This window comes from Hemicordylus capensis, chromosome 4 (genome assembly GCF_027244095.1).
Source record: "Hemicordylus capensis ecotype Gifberg chromosome 4, rHemCap1.1.pri, whole genome shotgun sequence".
Taxonomy (NCBI): Eukaryota; Metazoa; Chordata; class Lepidosauria; order Squamata; family Cordylidae; genus Hemicordylus; species Hemicordylus capensis.
In genome coordinates, this window is record NC_069660.1 from 64873590 (window position 1) to 64894966 (window position 21377).

The 21377-nt window shown below is 41.0% G+C and overlaps 1 protein-coding gene across 16 annotated transcripts in view; it reads right to left on the reverse strand.

The window, feature by feature from the left end:
• The window catches only part of PFKFB2 (6-phosphofructo-2-kinase/fructose-2,6-biphosphatase 2), a 54345-nt gene that overhangs the window by 14759 nt on the left and 18209 nt on the right, over positions 1-21377 (reverse strand). For 15 of the 16 annotated variants that reach the window (XR_008307072.1, XM_053249684.1, XM_053249679.1 and 12 more), the window contains 9 exons: positions 18840-18964; positions 15587-15794; positions 12655-12801; positions 10302-10406; positions 9663-9792; positions 6798-6860; positions 6242-6315; positions 3452-3643; positions 929-951 (listed from right to left, as the gene is read on the reverse strand). Coding sequence is in view for 15 of the 16 variants with exons in the window: in XM_053249684.1 (XP_053105659.1) it covers positions 929-951; positions 3452-3643; positions 6242-6315; positions 6798-6860; positions 9663-9792; positions 10302-10406; positions 12655-12801; positions 15587-15794; positions 18840-18964 (1067 nt within the window). In the remaining variant the exon portion in view is untranslated. The remainder of the gene's footprint in view (positions 1-928; positions 952-3451; positions 3644-6241; positions 6316-6797; positions 6861-9662; positions 9793-10301; positions 10407-12654; positions 12802-15586; positions 15795-18839; positions 18965-21377) is intronic. The other variant, XM_053249686.1, reaches the window with a different exon arrangement.

Below are 21377 nucleotides of genomic sequence, written 5' to 3' on the forward strand. Positions count from 1 at the left end.
TAAGGTGAACAAGCTTTCCCATAACCTGGGTTGGAAGAAGAAATGTGTGCCACACATGTGGCATTTAGAAGATGCCCCTGTCAGTTTTTTAAATTTGCCTTTATCCAGTCTCCCTGGCAAAACAAGACTTGCCTAGAAGTAGTATTAACAAACATGGGGTTAAGAATCATTTCCCACATCACACAGAGACAAATCCAGGTTTGCATGGAGTGCATACTCAATAGGGAGCTCACATTAGTTGTAGTTTCCTGATTAGTGTACCTATATATGGGATTGTAGAGGTCATAGCTCAGTGGAAGAGTACATACTTTCTATATGTAATGTTGCAGGTTCAATTCCTAACATCTCCAGTTAAAAAAGGATCTCATGTAGCAGGGTTGAGAAAGATCTCCGTTTGAGGCCTTGGAAAGTGGCTGCCAAAGTAGATAATTCAGGGCCAATGGCCGGATTCAGAATAAGACAGCTACATGTGAGCGTGTGATACATATGTTTGCAAACATTTGTATCTCAGACTTATGCTTTACATTATTGGGTATAAACCTAAGGAAGTTTAGGCATTTATCTAAAGTAAGTGTGTGTGTGTGTGTGTGTGTGTGTGTGTGTGTGTGTGTGTGTGTGTGTAGTGGCTCTTACAAGGCAAGACTTTAGCAAGGTTGTTGAAATACAGGTTTTGTATTTGATCCTTTGTTGTAGTACTGGATGTATCTTGCCAATTTGAAATAAAAGCCACTTTTACATAATCCAAATGGCTATTTGATCATAATGTATTCCACCAAACCTTAATTATCTCTAATCTGCAGGAACAATATTTGATATCTCCTCTCAGTGCATACTTTCCTTTTAAATGGACTTCTGAACAACTCTCAGTAAATGCCTCTTCATGAAAGACATACAAGAACATATGCAAGCTGCTCTCAATGATACTCACAGGCAAGCACTTCTCACTTGAAGCTGCAAAGGGGAAAAAAAAATAGCACAGCAAGCTCAAGCTGCAGTTCAATGAAGATATAAAAAGCAAAAAGCAGAACAGCATATGGAAAGAGAATGGGAGCAATCCCCACTATTAAGACCACCCAAGTGGACTTGTATCCAGATTACTGTGAAATACAAGCCCAGGAATGTGGAACAGCTATCGAGCTGCGATAATAAGGTCAAATTAAAGGAGATGTCAAGTCTGTCAGTGCCTAGTTTGGGACTTAATTTAAATTGAAAATGGCGGTTGCATTGAGACTCAATCCAAACTGGAACCACAGTATGGAGGTAGAAAACCTTTAACCCATTACTTTTGTACTGTTTTCCTGTTAAAAAAAGGATCCCTGCTTGAAAGCAACTATCAACTCCTAAAGGTACTATTACAGCAAATGGCACCTAGGGATCCATAGCAGAATTGCGGGGGGGGGGGGAGATTTTTCTAAAAGAAGGAAATGAGCATGTAAGTAAAAGGGGTAAAGACTCCTTATTGCTGTGTTACAGATTTAAACCCCTGATTTATTTATTTAAAATAATTAAACCTCACCCCTCCAGTATACTACCATTTGGATCTGGACCTCTTGCGGCTGCTTTTCTTTTTAAATTTAAAATAAGCCCCAAACCAGACAACACCACATTTAACATCACAACTAGTTTGGCCCTTACACTTATAGCCAATTCCAAACCAATACAAATTAACAGAAGTTGCAAAAATAAGGTTCTACTGATATTTTATCACCCCTAAGAGATACACTGGCTGACATACTGAGGGAAATTACTCAAAGTAGTCCCATTGAAATTATTCTTTTAATTTAAATGGAACTACTTTGAGTAATTTCCCTCAGTACGTCAGCCACTCAGTTTTAGAATGAGCCATTCACTGGAAATGAAGCCTGCTAGCCTACTGTCAATTATTGTTCCACACTCATTTTAGCACTAGCTTTGCAAAGTAAAGTATCTTCCACTCTTCCATTAATCTGCTTTGTACACAGGATTTGTTCACATATTACTGTGGAAATATGTTATAACAATTCAGAACCTAGACCATAACAGGAAAAGAACAGGACTCTGTATCTGGGGTTCCCAATCTAGCCCTCATCATTGCCAAGCACAATGGACAAAGACTGGACTACAACTCCCAAACAATTGGAGTTGTAGTCCAACTTCTGGGCCCCAAGGCTAGGAACTCCTAATCTATGTTAATCTGCAGTCTTGTTTTGGGAATTGCCTTTGTAGAGACCAATATCTGAAATAACGGTGGGCAATTGGGCTCATAACTGTGCCTTTCTTGTGTACAAGATGAAAATATACATCGTAGCATCAGAAAAAGGCAGCTGATGAAACATGCAAGAAAGGCTACAAATTTTGCAAAAAAATAATTTTTACAGTGCACTCTATTAATATTTGAAATGCCAGTGAAAAGCCTGATATTTATCCAATTGAAGGGATAGATACAGCAGCCTTAGTTATTGCCAACTCTAGCAAATGGTTACTGGTTTTTGTGCAATAAGTGACTTTCCACTGTAAGGAAGTATGTAAGATGCACACACTGCGTCTGCAGAAAAGCAAATAGAGTCCACACACAGCTGAAAATTTTTTATGAGTCTGCCCAATTTGTCTTTCAAATGTCCAGTTCATGTGACAGCCTCAATATAGGAGCTTTTTGCTTGGCACTACAAATGCATTTTGTCAGAAGACAAATGAAAACTTGCAAATAGCTGGAAGGATTTGTTCCTTTTGGGTGTTCAACTATAAAGCTTTTAAAAACTTCTTCTGACCCCCCCCCCCCAATTGAATAATTCAAAGTATATAGCTACTTGGAGAAGGGAGGGGTAAAATCTTTGGCCAAGATCCCAAGGGCTGTGCATAGTGTTCTGTATGTGCCCTGCTTTTCCAGTCTCCCCTGATCCCAATGGAAAAGCCACATCTGAAGTTCAGGGAACTCCTCCAAAGCTGCATTAGATGTTCTATGAAAAGCTGTAGCTAGAAGGGGGGGTTGTTAACACCTCCATTCATGTGCAGAAGCATCTTATCAAAGAAAGGGTTCTTTGCATCCTGGGCTTTGACTGTAGCATCAGTCAATAATCTGTTATTTTGAAAACATGTCAGAGGCAATAGGGGGAAAAATGCATGACAGCCTATAAATTAACATTAACTATACAAAGACGGCATTATACTGCATATGGCAAATAACATTTGGAACTGCCGAGGGAATAAGAAATTAAAAATCCGAGTAGCATTCAAGATGCAAGTGTTTACATTTTAAAAATGCAAATCAAATTTTAAACTTAATTTCAGTGATAGTTCAGAGGACAGAATGGTAAACTGCTCCCATCTCTGACAGCTTTTAAAGACCCCCAAAAGGTAAACATCTATGCATTGTGAAGTATAGCAATGGAAGGTGCCATAATGTTGCACAGTGGGGTGGGTTGTGTGGGCATGTGTGGTTTGGGACAGGGAGTTAGGATAGAGGAATTACAACCTGAACACTGTCTTGCAGCTTCTGTTGATGAGCCCCATCTTGAGCCTCCAGGAATAGCAGTGACCCTGCTGGGTTGAGAGGCTTGCTCCCAACACTGTAATTGCGAGGACGCTTTACTGTGTCCGGACTGGCTAGTGGTGTAAAGCTGTTCCTCCTCATCCTTATAGGGGTTTGGCTCTTTGGAAGGTTGTTCTGATTGAAAATGGAGGATATCATAAGGAATGAGAAATTGACCCACATCATCTTAAATCAAAGTTAAATACCACTGAATATTTCCAAGGCCAGATATATAAATGTGACTGATGCTCACGAGAGTGCTTGGCATGGAGCCCTCCAAACCAACTGCAGGATAACTGATCTCTTATAAAATCCACTCAAGGATAAAGTCCCAGGGCCAAATAAGGGCTTATTAAGGGCCAGTCAGTGATAAGGCCCAGTTCACATATGGCTGGAATGAATACACACCTTAAAAGGTGTGTGTTATTGCTCAATGCATTTTGAATCTTGTGACTCATCTCACAAAAACCCAACAGAACATCTCTTTTTTTCATTCCTGCATTTGGGGGCCTTCCATCTGCTCTTCATTAAGCCCTTTTGTGTGGTGAAGGAGTGGGCAAATGCCCATCTCCTTCTCTGTACAGCTTCTATAAGGTGCAACATGAGAATTTCATGTATACAGCCATATGCTTAATGTCCCAACTTGCAGAACTGTTAACTCTTAAACAAAACCAAAACAAAAAGGGGGTAAAGATTATGCAAACCAGGCTATTGTGTCTAGAGCTAAATGCCTGCAATCCTTGCACTGTACATTATGGGAGGGAAGGGAGCACATGACTGTTTCTCGACAACAATGTATGAATTGTGCCTAAATCGTTACATCACAGGTGGATTTATCCCTGAATTCCTGTTAAACTGTACTAATTGTGAAAGCACCTAAAAGCTGTCAGACTGCTGGCCATCTGCTGATAATTCATGAAAAATAAAACTGTTTTCAAGACAGTAGTCCTTTTATGTTGCTTTCTGAACGAAGTGGTATATCTCCTTTTGAACCACATCAGCACATTCAAAGCACTTAGTGCTTTGGGACTCCACAGTACTTTGCAAAGAACCATTCCTGTAAGGCGGTTAAGCACTGTTTGCTACAACTCAATTACTGCAGCACTGAAGTCAAGAGGATCTATTATCCAAATGTATTGTCTTGAATTGTGAGCTGTGTTAAGATTAAATAGGCCTATCTTTATGGTGATAGTAAACTCACAGAAATCTCAAGCTGCCTGCAACCAAGCAATGAAAATTGGTGGCAAATTTACTCATTGCCCCAGAACTATACAAAAGTAATACAATTTCCCCAATACAGAATTATGTTTATTCAGCTGGATCCAGAGAAGAGTTTTCCCTGTCCTTCCTCCTTTCCCACTCCCTCCCCGATCCCTCCAAAAGCTGCTTCTAAGGGTTGAAGTAACCTCTGGAGCAACACAAGAGGCTGCAACAGGAAAGAGAAATCAGCAGAAATTGAGAGTGGGAGCCTTGTGTGAGTGGTAGTGCCTTCCACCCATACAAAGGACTCTCTTCATCTAAGCCTATAAACTGGTTGCTATTTTTACAACTATTGTACTTTATTAACAACATAGTATACAAGTGATTTCCTGTTAATGATCCAAATGCCTGGTATGCATATCAGTGTATCAGTCATGCAAGTTCAGAGATCACATTTCAGCATTTAATAGTATAAGAACATACTGAGATTTTAGCAGTCTATGGACAGTGAATGGGTCACTTGCTCTTTGTACTTTGAAACTAGTGTGTGGGTGAAAAATTATTTTTACTGCTTACTCCGTTTCTCTAGATTTCTTATGGGGTCCTGACATGTGATAAAATTCTCACAGACAGTAGACAGGGAAGATTTTCTATGGGCAAGAAACTTGGTAAAAATTTGCCTGTATTCACCCTATATTGGACTTTTCTAGCAATACCATAGTTACTGTATTTTCTAAGAACAGCACATACGAATACTGTTCAGGTACTCAAGTTAAGCTTTTGAAGGAGGCATTTATTATAGCTGTAATCTTCACTTTTCACAGCTCAGCACTGAAATTAATTATGACTAAAGTGCATTGAAATCAATGAGACAAATTAGTTGCAATTCATTTAAGCTCAATTAATTTAAATGAGCCTTAGTCATGACTAACTTGCTTTAGGCACAACCCATAGCTAGAATGTGATAACATCTTCCATCTAATCTCATAAATACATACTTTAATACTCAAAACATGGACAAAGAAGAGGATTAAAAAGTTTGTGTCTCACATTTTTCAAGAAATGCTGATAAACAATTATGAAAAACAAATGCATAAGGGCAAAGAAACATGTAATTCATTGCTAAATAGTGTTTAAGTACTAAGCATTTCAAATCTGAGTAATACTTGAAAAAATGAAAACTCTTCCATTATTAGTTGCAAAATTCCTATTCAGTAATTTACTTTATCCTAATAGCTGTTCTGAAAAATATATTACCCCCAGAAAATAACTTCTTCTTAGTTGTGTAAGGGGACTGAGCATGCCAAAATAAAATATTAACCTCATCTATATTAAACCAAGAAATTTCCATTGATTTCTAAGGGTTTTACAACAAACTTTACAATATTATCTACAGCCAATATTGTCAAAGTACTTGGGCCGAAGTTGTTGAAGTTAGTAAGACAACAACTCAGATCCAAGTACAACATGTTCATGAATAAGGCAAAATTTAAAACAAAACACACAGGCAAGAATTTGTATATTGGTACATACTGTTGCAGTGAATGACTTGTCTCGGTGCGTGTCTACAGCTTCAACATTCAGGGAGATCATTTCCAGTTTACAGCCTTCACACATTTTTTTAAAAGCAATATACATTTTAATGCCATGCATTTTTTAAAGTAGCAAACAGTACTACAACTTTACTGGAGAAACAAAACTGTGTAATGCTAGGGGTAAAATGTGAAATATTGGTTCTGAAAGTGAAATGGAGGGTATGCTAACGTAATTGTTGGTGTGGTATGGACATCAGGAAGGGAATGAGACAGGAGCTCATTGTAATTACCCAAGTTTTCCCCAACATTGGACTGGGCTTCCCTCGCTCCCCATGGAAAACTCTTTAGCAGGATAGGGCAGGTTTATGTCCCCACATTTACAATGGAAAATCAAGTTTCAGGGAGGTTAAATGGCCATTTCCCAGCTCCGTGAAAGGAAAGGTATCTGAACCCATATCTTATTTTATGCTAGCATTCTAACCACTAGATCACCACTTCCTTTTTCCACTTCCTATCAACTGAATACCCACATAACTAAGAAAACCAATATTTACCATAAGCAACTGGTGTGAGTTTAAGGACGGTATGAAGAGGGCACCTCAGATAGGGCAGCTCATCTAGAAGAATACAATTAAAAAGTAAAGACTATCATAAAAGATATACTCCAAAATGTACTTCATGCAACTCTGTTCCAGCAGGAACTTAACATTTGTGAACACACACAAAGTACTTAGGGATGTGCACAAAACCGGTTTGCCCGGTTTGGTTCAAATCTGAACCTGGTTCGAACCAGGACAGGGTGGTTCAGTTTTGGTTTTGCTTGAACCTCCCCCAGTTTGGTTTGAATTGGAACCGTTTCGGACTGGTTCAAACCGGTTTAGACATCCAAAAATGGGTAGGGTGGTAGCTGGCACCCAGGGGTACGTGCCACCCAAACTCCAAAGTAATCAGACACTCGTACGATTTTTTATGAATTTTTGAAAATCATTTTAATTTTTTCCTCATAGGATATAATGGGACTCGAATCAGCCCATTATTCCCTATTGTGGAGCACCCATGGGTGCCAACAACCACCCAAACCTGAAGCAAGCGGACACTCCTACGATTTTTTATGAATATTTGAAATATTTTCAATTATTTTTCTCATAGAGTATAATGGGACCCGAACCAGCCCATATCCCCTATTGTGGAGCACCTAGGGGCACAAAAGTGGGGTGGGTGGTAGACAGACAGGGGTGCTACCAACCACAAAACCCAAAGGCAATTGGACACTCCTCTGATTATTGGTGAATTTTTAAAGTATTTTTGAATTCCTCATAGGGAATAATTAGGATTGCAGCAAATGTATAGCTTCACGTTGGGGTGAAAGGGGTGTCCTAGAGCAGAGTGTGGTGGGTGGTAGTGCCCAAGTGGGGCAAGGAAGCTATCAGAATTATTTGAAAGGAATTTAGCAAAGGGCTGGTTTTTAAGTGAGGGGTGGTTGGCACCCTCGCTCTGGGCCCTCCCAGCATGCCCCAAGTGCAGTTATGGGGCTGCTGAAACCTCCATTCTTCCCTATGGAGAAAAACCTTAAAGCCACTTGTGGGGTGCTGGGGTGGCATAGAGTGAGTGGTGGTCTAGTGCAAAGAGGGTGCCAACCACCCCCATGGGTTGCTTACCCATGGGGTACTGGGTTTTGTTGTTTCTGAAGTGTTCTGAGTGTAGATTCTTTGGTAGCATATTAGGTTTTCAATGACAAACTATGAATCCACTCTCATCTCCTAACTTTAAAGACACATAATGTTCAAAAATCACTTAAAAACCAGCCCTTTGCTCAATTCTTTTCAAATAATTCTAATAGCTTCCTTGCCCCACTTGGGCACTACCACCCACCACACTCTGCTCTAGGCCACCCCTTTGCCCCCAACATGAAGCTATACATTTGCTGACACCTCCATGCTTCTTTATGGAGAAAAACCTTAAAGGTTTTTGAAATAAACTTCAAAAATCACTTAAAAACCAGCCTTTTGCCCAATTCCTTTCAAATAATTCTGATAGCTTCCTTGCCCACCCTGGGAACTACCACCCATCACACTCTGCTCTAGGACACCCCTTTCACCCCAAAGTGAAGCTATACATTTGCTGCAATCCTAATTATTCCCCATGAGGAATTCAAAAATACTTTAAAAATTCACCAATAATCAGAGGAGTGTCCAATTGCCTTTGGGTTTTGTGGTTGGTAGCACCCCTGTCTGTCTACCACCCACCCCACTTTTGTGCCCCTAGGTGCTCCACAATAGGGGATATGGGCTGGTTCGGGTCCCATTATACTCTATGAGAAAAATAATTGAAAATATTTCAAATATTCAAAAAAAAATTGTAGGAGTGTCCAATTGCTTCAGGTTTGGGTGGTTGTTGGCACCCATGGGTGCTCCACAATAGGGAATAATGGGCTGGTTTGAGTCCCATTATACCCTATGAGAAAAAAATAAAAATAATTTTCAAAAATTCATAAAAAAATCATACGACTGTCCGATTGCTTTGAGGTTTGGGTGGTAGGTAGCCATGGATGCCAGCTACCACCCCACCCACTTTTGGGGGTTTGAACAGGTTCAAATAGAACCACCCCGTTTGGATCGAATTCGAACCTGCAGCTCAAACCTGATGGCTGGTTCGGTTCAAATTCGAACCTTCGAACCACCCGGTTCACATTCGAACCGGTTTGCACATCCCTAAAAGTACTCTTAGAATGTGGGAAATAGCTAAACAAGGTACAGAAGGCAGTTAGCACCACAAATATTTCTATAAGTCAATGCAACCATGTCTTGTATATAGCATTCTTGTGTGTATTAGGGATGTCCACAAAGCGAGTTTCGAGCACAGTTCAGGAGCTTTAAAAAATAGGAGAGCAGATCCTTACCTGCTTTCTGCAACCCCATGCAACTTCCTGCTGGGGTGGTGTGCATCCCAAGAAACCCCGCAAAATGCCAGCACACACATGCATGGGCACCATTTGTGTGGTCAGCAACACCATTCTGACACAAGTGGTGCCCGCACATGCACAGTCGCCATGTGTGTTCTGGCACTGTGCATGGCTTCCAGGGTTGTACACCCAGCAGGAAGGCTCAGACCACATTTCATGTACATCCCTAGTGTGTACTGTCATCATCTATAAAGTGCTTGTACAGTAAAGGTTCTCTTGTTATGCAGTATGTAGATTTTCTAGTTTGTACTATAGGCACTGATCCAATAATACTGAAGTCATACTGAAATTAATAGGACAAGCTAGTCATGACTAACTTGTTCTATTAAATTCAATGGGACTTCCACTGAATAATTTAGCCAGGACTTTAATCAGAGAAATGACAGAAAATAAGTTGTCCTTGACAATGACTTCCTTTGTTTTATAAAGGTGTACAGAGGTTTGTTCAGGTTCTTACCTGCACTCTTATCAAGGAAATAGGCCAGTAAGCACCTCATGACTGCCTGGTGACAAATAACTAGGACATTTCCCTGACGCTCCAGTTCCATAATCACAGGTTCCAAGCGCTGGACCAGATCCTGGTAAGACTAGGAAACAAGAACGCTATTAATCAGAACAAGGGTGTTGGATTTTGTTTAAAATCCATAGAAAAGGGTGAATATTTTATTGTGATTATTACATGTATAATCTGCTCTTCCTTTAGAAAGCTAACAGTAGCTTGACTGAGCTCTTGGTGGTCTTCAGGCACTGGTCAGAACTGTGCTTGCTTAGCTTCCCGAGTGCCATGCCAGACACTTCCAGACCATGCTAAGTGAAAGTATGGCAGGTTGCACCGAGTTAAGACAAGATTTGCTGTACTTTAAAAAAAGGATCCTTGCCCCCATTCTGTCTATAGAATATTCTAGAAGTCAGTCTGAACACAGGTATTATACCAGTGGTTTAGATTTTAATAATTCTAAAGATGCGCCCAAAATCAAGATGTCTATGGCATTGAAATGATACTACCTGTGGGGTTTACAATGAATTCATACAAATGCCTTGCATAACTGAGAATCAATAATGGGATTTTGGATTTTTGACTACAAAACCTCCTCACTTCTCCTCCAGGATAGCGATAAAGGTATTTCTCTTGATCACGAAGTGCAAACTCCTCTGGGTACTTTCTCTGAATCTGTTCATAGGTCATTTCTTCACATACACCCTAGAAAAACATGAATTAATTCCAGAACATTAAAATAAAGAACAGTGCATGCTGACTGCAGTCAACAGACTAGAGCTAAACTAATTCAAATGGATAGAAGCTTTTATTTCAGAAGGGTTTTAAAACACTGGAGGATCTGCAGAGTCCAATGATTTTCACAACATTGCTTATGACTGCAATCCTAAGCACACCAACTTGGAATTAAGAACCACTGAACTCAGTGGAACTTACTTCTGAATAAACATGCATATGATCGGACTGCAAGCTTTTGAAAACAGACTGTGAGTTTTGATGGATTTGGCTTACTGAAAGTTGCTAAGTATTTCTAATTGCTTGGGAAGCCTTTGTGGATCAGACCAAAGTCCTGTCTAGTCCAGCATCCCATTTCCCACAGTAGCCAAGCACATGCTTCTGTGAAGCCCACAAGAAGGAGATGGAGTCATACTACACCCCCACCATTGCTCTGTTTAAGTGGCATATTGCTTCTTAACCCAGAAATAGCATGTAGCCATCATGACAAACAGCCAGTTGGTAGACTTATTATCCATGAATTTGTCTAATCCCCCTTAATCCCAGAAAACTCCTGTCAATCAGTTTGATTGACAGGAAATTTAGTACTGGTTGTGAAAGAGGGAGAACACTCTCTCTGGCTACTTGTTCTACACCATACATAACTGTATATGCCTCAACCATGATCCCCGTTAGTTGCCTTTTTTCCAAACTAAAAAGCTCCAAATGTTGTAGCCTTTCCTTGTAAGGAAGATGCTCAAGCCCCCTGATCATTTTGGTTGCCCTCTTCTGCACCTTTTCCAGTTCTACAATATTGTTTTTGAGATGGGTTGACCAGAACTGTACCCAGTATTTCAAACGTAGCTGCACCACAGAGTTGTATAAGGACATTATATCAGCAGTTTGCTACACCACAAAACCCCAACATCTCTTTCCTAGTTAGTTACTGACATCTTTGACCTCATTAGTGGATCTGTGAAACAGACCCTTGCCCTAATGTACAACCCTTTGAACTGAACCCCATTTGCCAGTTTGCTGCCCATTCACCCAGTTTGAAGAGATCCTTTTGAAGCACTTTGGAATCCATTAATTATTATTATTATTATTATTATTATTATTATTATTAATTATTTTGCATTTTCTATCCCACTCTTCCTCCAAGGAGCTCAGAGTGGTGTACTACATACTTAAGTTTCTCCTCACAACAACCCTGTGAAGTAGGTTAGGCTGAGAGAGAAGTGACTGGCCCAGAGTCACCCAGCTAGTATCATGGCTGAATGGGGATTTGAACTCGGGTCTCCCCGGTCCTAGTCCAGCACTCTAACCACTACACCATGCTGGCTCCTTTAATGTTCACCACCTTGAATATCATCAGCAAATGTGGACACCACACTGCTTATCCCTGACTCCAGGTAATTTATAAATAAACTAAGAAGCAGAGTCCCAATACAGATCCTTGTGGGGTTCTACATCTTACTTCCCTCAACAGTGAAAATTGTCCATTTATTCTTACAGTCTGCTTTCTGTTCTTTAACAGGTTACCAATTCATAAAAGGACCTGTCCTCTTCTTCCATAACCACTAAGTTGGTGGGGGACTTTGTCAAAAGCTTTTTGTAAGTCCAACTATACAGTGTCAACCAGATCACTTCTATCCACATGACTGCTGACATTCTCTGAAAGGTTAATGAACTTCTGCTCCATCAAGCTTGTTCTTCCATATGATGATTAATTTTATCTTTAATTAAGCATCCCACCAATTTACCTGGAACAGATACTAAGCTAAATTGATCCATTTCCTTGATCACTTGGTGACACTGGCTACCATTCCCCTGGCATGGGGAGTCGGGGACTAGTTTTAGGGACCAGTTACATATTTTTGTTAGAAGACCAGAATTTTCACATTCTTTTATTATGTTTTCCAGGGAATCCTGTTTTCCAGGGAATCCTGTCCAGACCCTGTGATTTTTCAATCTGTCAACAAGCTCTAGAATCTCTCATCACCTTTATTTGCTCAGTTGTTTGACTCCCTTCCCGAGAATATCAGTTCAGACATGTATATCTGCCCTATATATTCTGTAGTGAAAACTGAGGCAAAGAATTCATTCAACTTCTCTGCAATCTTCATATCCTCCTTAAGCTTCCTTTTCACTCTCTTGTCATCTAATGGTCTAGCTGCCTCCCTAGCAGGTTTCCCACTACCCCAGGTTTAATGTTTGGCCCTTCCATCACTCTACTCACAGCATCAATCTCGTTCAATATCTTCCACTGCTCGTATGGTACCCCCAGGGCCTCGGCCGTCTGAATTGTTCTTTTCAGTTGGCTAGTCCAAACTTTCAGATCCACAATCTCCTGCTCTTTGATGAACTCTTTCAGTGCTTGAGCAAACTAGGAAACAATAAAGTACATTGAGATGCTTGTGCCATTTTTGAAGTTAAGAACATAAGAACAGCCCTGCTGGATCAGGCAAAAGGCCCATCTAGTCCAGCATATTGTTTCACACAGTGACCCACCAGATGCCTCTGGAGAGCCCGCCGACAAGAGGTATGTGCATGCTCTCTCTCCTGATGTTGCTCCCCTGCAACTGGTATTGAGAGGCATCATGCCTCTGAGGCTGGAGATGGCCCACAGACACCAGACTAGTAGCCATTGATAGACCTGCTCCACCATGAATCTGTCTAAGCCCCTTTTAAAGCCATCCAAGCTGGTGGCCATCACCACATCCCATGGCAAAGTATTCCATAGATTAATTATGCACTGTGTGAAAAAGTACTTCCTCTTGTTGGTCCTAAATTTCCCAACCTTCAGTTTCATGGGGTGACCCCTAGTTCTAGTGTTGTGAGAGAGGGAGAAAAATTTCTTTCTGCCCCTCCTCTCCACTCCATGCATAATTTTATACACCTCGATCACGTCTCCCCTTAGTCGCCTCTTTTCCAAGGTAGAGCCCCAGATGCTGTAGCCTAGCCTCATAAGGAAGGTGCTCCAGGCCCCTGATCATTTTGATTGCAGTGACCAAAGCTGTATGCAGTACTCCAGACGTGACCACACCATAGATCTGTATAAGGGCATTATAATATTAGCATTTTTATTTTCAATCCCCTTCCTAATGATTCCTAGCATGGAATTCACCTTTTTCACAGCCACTGTGCACTGAGACGACACTTTCAATGTCCACCACGACCCCAAGATCTTTCTCCAGATCAGTCACCAATAGCTCAGATCCCATCAGCGTATATGTGAAGTTGGTGTTTCTTGCCCCAATGTACAGCACACTTACTTACATTGTGAAAACTGTCCATTTATTCCTATTCTCTGTTTCATGTCCTTCAACCAGTTACCAATCCACACATGAATCTGTCCCCTTATTCCATGACTGCCAAGTTTACTCAAGAGTTTTTGGTGGGGAACTTTATCAAAAGCTTTTTGGAAATCCAAGTATACTATGTCAACTGGATCACCTTTATCCACATGCCTGTTAACATTCTCAAAGAACTCCAAAAGGTAAGTGAGGCAAGACTCCCTTGCGGACGCCATGCTGGTTCTCCTTCAACAAGGCCTGTTCTTCTATATGCTTAATAATTTTGTCCTTAAGTATGCTTTCCATCAATTTACCCAGCACCAAAGTTAAGCTGACCGGCCTGTAATTTCCCGGATCCCCCCTGGATCCCTTTTTGAAAATCAGAGTCACATTGGCGACATTCCAGTCCTCTGGTGCAGAGCCCAATTGTAGGGACAAGTTATATATTTTTGCTAGGAGAACAGCAATTTCACACTTGAGTTCCTTCAGAACTCTTGGGTGGATGCTATCTGGCCTTGGTGTTTGTTAATTTTTAGTTTTTCAAGACAGTTTAGAACATCTTCCCTTGTCACCTCAAATTGGTCCAGTTGCTCAGCCACTAAACCTGAAAAGCTCAATTCTAGGGAGGGTATATGGTCAGTATCATCTACCTTGAAGACAAATGCAAAGAACTCATTCAGCTTCTCTGCAATCTCCTTATCCTACTTAACAATCCCTTTCACACCCTCATCTAAGGGTCCACCTACCTCCCTGGCAGGTTTTCTACTTCTGATATATTTGAAGACATTTTTGTTATTCCCCTTGACACTTCCAGCTATATGCTCCTCAAACTCTTTCTTTGCATCCCTTACTGTCTCCTTGCATTTCTTTTGCCAGAGTTTATGTTCCTTCCTGTTCTCTCCATTGGGGCAGGACTTCCATTTTCTCAATGAAGTCTTCTTCCCTTTTATAGCTTCCTTGAGAAGCTATATTGAGAAAAGTTGTATTGAAAAAAGATTGCTTATTACAACAAATATTTATATATCGCTTTTAAACAAAAATGTCCAAAGTGGATTGCATAGAAAAATAAATAAATAAATAAGATGGATCCCTGTCCCAAAAGGACTCACAATCTAAAAAGAAACATAAGATAGACACCAGCAACAGCCACTGGAGGAATGCTGTGCTGGGGATAGATAGGGCCAGTTGATCTCATCGTGCTAAATAAATCACCTTTAAAAAGGTGCCTCTTTGCCTAGTTAGCAGGGGGAAGTGAGAAGATCAAACTATGTTTGATTCTGCTCACACTGTCAGGCAAGGTTGCTACCATGGCACAGGAAATGGGGACTGTGAAAGTACAGAAAATATGGACCTCTAGGAAAGCAAATCATTTTCCCAAACAATATGTGATCACATAGAATTATGACTTGGTAAATAATTTATCATAACCATCATCTAGAAGTAACACATAGACATATACCAAGAGAGATACCCTTGGCTTAAGTTTAAGAACCTTTCGTACATAAATGGCCACACCCAACTCTACAAGTTCCCATACAATTGAGGATTTTGATTCAAATGATTGACATTTTATTGGGTGTAACAGTGGTTTGTTATGTTTTGAAAGGTGCTAATGGAGAAACCTGCAAGGGTTCTCAGAATGCTACTGATATGTAGAGACGCAAGTTTTGGGCAGTATAGAAATAAAATAAAATTAGTGGGAAGCCTGCCAGTTTAACAGAAATATAAGATCTCTATTGCTTGTGATTATCCAGTGTTTCTTCTGTTCAACTCTCTCCTAAAATGTGATCTCAGCAGAAAATATGAAGCTCAGCTTTGCTCCTATATGTAGATGGGATAACACAGTGCTACACACTTTACATGTCTAAGCCATACCTGCTTCCCTCGTGTTGACAGGCCTGAGTCCCCGCCAATCTTGCTGAGAAGGTTGCACTCACTCTCACCATGTCTACAAAGGTAGATGGTGCGTGGCTGAACATGAATGTTCATGAGGTAATAGACAATTTTGCTTTGGATGTAATCCTGAACGCGATTGACAAGGAAGCGTTGCCCCACATTAATCACTTTAATGAAAGAACGATCTCTAGAATTAAGAAACGTAAAAAAAACCAGCTTTCAGATCACAAGATAATATTTCAGAAGGCATCTTCTTTTGCATGTGTGAGCTTTGCAAACACTAGCTTGTATACATTATTAGCTTATCCTATTTCACAATATCAGCTGTGGTGGCAAAACGGGGAAGCAGCTTGCCCAGGGAGCTAGAGGCTGTTAGTTCGAATCCCCACCGGTGTGCTTCCCAGACTGTGCCTAGTAAATATATATTTGTAGTCACCTATATTGGGCAGCAGAGATATAGGAAGGTGCTGGAGGCGGATACGAACTTCAGTGACAACAGCAAAGGCATCATCTCACACTGTGTGGAAGGCAATGGTAAACCGCTCCTGTATTTTATCAAGAAAACGACATGGCTCTGTGGTCACCTGGAGCCAACACCGACTTAACGGCACAATCTTTCCTTCCTTTCCTATGTCACAATGGATTGACCAATATGTTCCGAGGATGAAAAAACTCTTGCAAGGGGGCTCCAATTCAGTTCTTTCTATCCAAACTGTCTTGTCTTCCACACCATTTCAGAATAAATCAGTTGCCCCTGAAGTAACATTTTAATCTTACTGAGCAATAAATAGCCTTCTGGTCACTTTTGTGGTCTTCTCTCTTTACCTTCCTGCAACTGGCAGCTATCATTTTTTCCTGCACTGAATTAGACTTATAGAATCTATATTAGAAACATCTAGAGTTGCATTTTCTTCATTTTTACATTTACATTTCATGCCAGTGGTAGCTGTGCCATCATAGTTCAAACCTTACCACTATGAGGAATGCTCTTACTACTAATGTTAATGAACTATAAGTGGACATTAGTGTCTAAGGGTTGATTCACAACTTCTGGTTTTCAAGGAACTGCTGCACTGGTTGCCAATTTGCCACCGAGCCCGATTCAAGGTTTTAACACTGACCTATAAAGACCTGAACAACCTGGGCCTCAAATACCTGAAGGAACGCTTTCTCCCATATAGACCTGCCCATCAGTTAAGATCTGTAGGAGAGACCCTCTTGGTAGTGCCACCACTGCAAGCAGTTAAAGTGGCAGGGGCATGTGAGAGGGCTTTCTCTGTGATGGCCCCTAGGTTGTGGAATGCCCTCCCTTCTGAGGTGAGCCAAGCTCTGACATTGTGCACATTCAGGCGAATAGTGAAGATGCACCTATTTACCCTGGCCTTTGACTAGAGATGTAGTGGTTCTTCCCCTCTCAGGCGTGGTATTTTTTACTATATTTATTATATGATGCTGAATTTTAATTATGTTTTATATTGGTTTTATTGTAACCCGCTCTGAGACCTTTGGGTATAGGGCGGGCTAGAAATGTAAATAAATAAATAATATACCTTCATCACTTATGACCACAGCATCAAGCGGCAGTTCACATGTAGGAATAAGACATTACACACTGATAATTGCAAAGATAACTTTCATGGCATGTCATCTCAAATATTACTGAACACAGCCAGTTCACCCATAACACTGTCAGCTATTAAGTGAGGAGAAATCAAGGGATGCACATATGTATGTGAACTGGTGCCACATTAATTTTGTAGTCTGTTATTCTATAATGGCCAAGCTTATTTCATCCCTGTGCTCTCCCTGCCTTTTCCTCTTCTGCCTTTTTGTATTCTTCTGGTTGTAGAAGGTGACCAGATATAGTCACCAACCATGTTCCCTCCAAGGCATGTGCATGCGCTCACATGTCTGATGTCTGATGTCTGCTCAGGTAATTTTAGATCCTGCTCAGGTTGAATCAGGAAGGTCCCACTCTGAATGCACATGGGCACACACTGCCTTGATACTGCTGTCCAGAACAAAACTGATTCCGCACACAGATGAAAAAAATTAGAGAGAACACTGGTCACTAAACCCATTTTCTTCTTGGTCTACCAAAGTTTTAAGATTATTCTAAACAATGTATGCAATTTCTTTGCAGGATTATTTATAAGGGTAGAATACAACAAACATATCCTCCAATAGTTGGTTGGAGCCAGAAATCTAGGAGCCGGATTTTACTTTAAAATCATGGTATAGCTCAATGCAATTGATTCATTCACAACTAGTGATGGGTTAACTCTCTTCAGCTTGATTTGGAATCAGATCATGAGTTATGAGCTTTCTCAGATTCTTAAAAACAATCCTTTGGTGGGCTTTTACACAGCACAGTTCTGCTCGAGCTGTGGTTAGCAACAAGCACTTCAATTGATGAAGTTTTGAGGGACAGTTTAAAACTCACTGATTGGCTCTGAATGTAAAATGATATTCTGCAGAGAAGAATTTGCTGGGAAATTATACTTGATTCAGAATACAATCAAGCATTATAAGCTATAGCTGGACAAATTTGTACCCCAAAACAGGTCATTACAGATTGGCAACATCACTATTTACAGGAGCAGTTAAAATGACAGAAACAGATACAATATAATCTATGTGAAGCGGAACTGGTCAGAGACATATTTCAAGGAAGCCACAAGTTCTCCTCTCTGCCTCTAAATACCAGATGCAGGGGAGTAACAGCAGGAGAGAGGGCATGCCCTCAGCTCTTGCCTGTGGGCTTCCCAGAGGCATCTGGTGGGCCACTGTGCAAAACAGGATGCTGAACTAGATGGGCCTTGGGCCTGATCCAGCAGGGCTGTTTGTATGTGCGTGAGAGAGAGACAGACACACACACACACACACACACACACAATGTGATTCAAGCATCAATGATAGAGAACTTCAAAAGCCACAATAACAGTGCTGCATTATTGCTAAAACAAGAGAGGAACCTTCAGCAGAGCAGTCCCAGGAAGCAACAACGTAATCTTGTATTAAAATTGCTATTTCTGTTACCACCGAGTGTTTTGAATGTCCTGAACAAGTTGGAGGTGGGGGAGAGAAAGAAGTTCCGTACACTTGCACTTCCTCTCCCCTAACTTGTTCAGAATGTTCTCTTCCTGGCGCTTCCTCTATTTCATGTAATATCCTTTTCTAAACCACATCTGCTTCACTCCATTTCCATCCCCAGGATACACTGTGCTCTTACTTGTCATAATTAACTGGATCAAGAGGCTGATAGGTGACTTTATAGCACTCTATTCGCTTCAGGAAATCATCCATCACATTCTCTCGGTTTCTCTCTGGGTAATCAGGGCTGGAGACCTTCACCTCCTGATCAACAAAAAAACCCCACAAAAGCTTTAAGCAAAGTTGATGCATATGTAGAGAAAACCACTAGTGATAAGCTTCTAAAAAATAACACATTATCTCTCTCTCTCTTCTCCTGGCATATAAATAAAGCACAGTTCTAAAGTAATAGTGCAGCATTTGCCTTGGGAATAGAGAGCTGCCTGAAAACAGGCTGCCTTTCTTTTATCACTCCATTCAAACTATTTGCAGTTGCAACTTCCCAAGCAAGAATGTCCCAAGATAAATTTGTAGTTTCCAAGCTCTTACATACTCTATGTAAACAAATCTATTTGTCTTTTGTTCTCTTCCTGATCAAATGTTATCTGTTTTCTTCAAACACTGAATTTAAGAAAGTGATCATCAGCATTATTAGGATGGCTTTAATATAGAACTGTAGTAATAATCATCTGTAGCAGAAGAGTTAGGAAGTAAATATACTGTGTGTGTGTGTGTGTGTGTATCTACACAGACACACACCTGATTAATTTATAAGTAGAAATCTATAAAAACAGTTATAGGTAAGAGGTTCTAAATCTATCTATCCACAAATCTTTACTATGCATCTCTCACATAAAATTCCCTGTTGCACAGAAATCAAACTCAGGGCAGGCTGAATGTGATGGTGGCATTCCCCTGTCCCATGAGGAGAGAGTGTTGAAATCTCCTTGTAGCCACTTTCCCCCCAATAATAACTACTTATCTCCCGGTTAGGCTCATTTCTGGTATTATAACCCAGCAGGGTGGGGTGGGGGCGGGAATTACCTCTGGAGATCAACTGTGGATGGACTTTGTCTGCATATTACTTTTGTGCTTTAAACCACATGCCATACTTTACAGTTGCATGGACCACGTTACTCCTTTACTGATGGAGCTACACCAGCTGCCAATAGGTTACCAGACAAAATACAAAGTGCTAGTTATAACTTGTAAAGCCTTAAACGGCTTAGGCCCTGGGTATTTAAGAGAGCGCCTTCTTCACTATGAGCCCCACGACCCACTGAGGTCATCTGAGGAGGCCCGTCTCCAATTATTGCCAACTCGTTTGGTGGCTACACAGAGACGGGTCTTCTTGGTTGCTGCCCCGAGATTGTGGAATGTGCTCCCTGATGAGATACGATCCTCCCCATCTCTGGCAATTTTCAAAAAACACTTGAAAACCCATCTTTTCACCCAAGCTTTCTCAGCTTCCTAAATTTTTAGGTTTTAATTTCTGATTTATTTTTAAATTGTTAAATTGTTTTTAGTTTTTGAACGTTTCTAACTTGTTTTATGCTATTGTTAACCGCCCAGAGATGAAAGTTTGGGGCGGTGTACAAATTTGATACATAAAATAATAATAATAATAATAATAATAAAGCTATAGATTGTCACTGTTACGTGCAGCTTGGCCCTCAAACATGATATTAGAAGCTAACATTTGCTGCTAACAAGCAGCTGCTGATAGCCACTCTACTTGTTTATTGTGAGAAACACCAGAGCAACACCATCATAATCCATCAGCTGTTTAAAGTGTGAAGGGCAGACTTTTGTCCATGATCATGTAGTAGGCATATATCATGGAACCACAGCTAAAATATGGTAGGGATGTGCAGACCGGTTTGGAACCAAACCAGTGTGACATCAAACCAGTTCGGTTCCACGGCTCGATATCAAGCCAAGCCCCCTGACCTGTTCGGGGGGGTTCTAAGAGTGAGTGAGCGAGTGGGTGGGTGGGTGAGTATGTATACGTATACATGCACACACTTAACTTACCCCCTGTGTGGGGCACTCCCGCAATCACAAGGAAATCTCCGGAAGCTCCCCCTCCCCACACCGGCCTCCATTACAGCCCCAAATCGCCTGGTCTGGGTGGTCTTCAGCCCATTCAAGGTCTGTCCTCTGTTGCAGTGGTCATTTTGGAGGCCACCATGCATGCCCAATGGGCCTCTGCAATGCAAATGCTGAACTGGGCATTTTGGGGCTGTAATGAAAGCTAGTGGGGGAGGGGGAGCCTCAGGAGACTCCCCCACAGCCACGGCAGCACCCCCAAGGGGATAAGCTAATTTTAAAAATTCCCCCCAAATTTCATGAACTCCTCTGAACTGAACCCAGTGGGGGGCAGAGTTTGAGGGGGTGCAAAACTGAACTGGTCCGGTTTGGACTTGAACCATACCAGGCCAACTGGTTTTGTGCACACCCTTAAAATATGGTGGCTGAAATTATAATATTGTCATTAGTATTGCTGGCAACAGTAAGGTATAACTACACTTTTTAAAAAAAAACTCCATCCTTTATGTATCAATCCTGTTCATAATGAGTGGTTTTGCTGTAGAAAATTCCACAAGTAACACTGATATACCAGCAGCAAACAAAATGGGTGGCTACAGTGTGTTGCACCAAGTTTTTAATCATCATC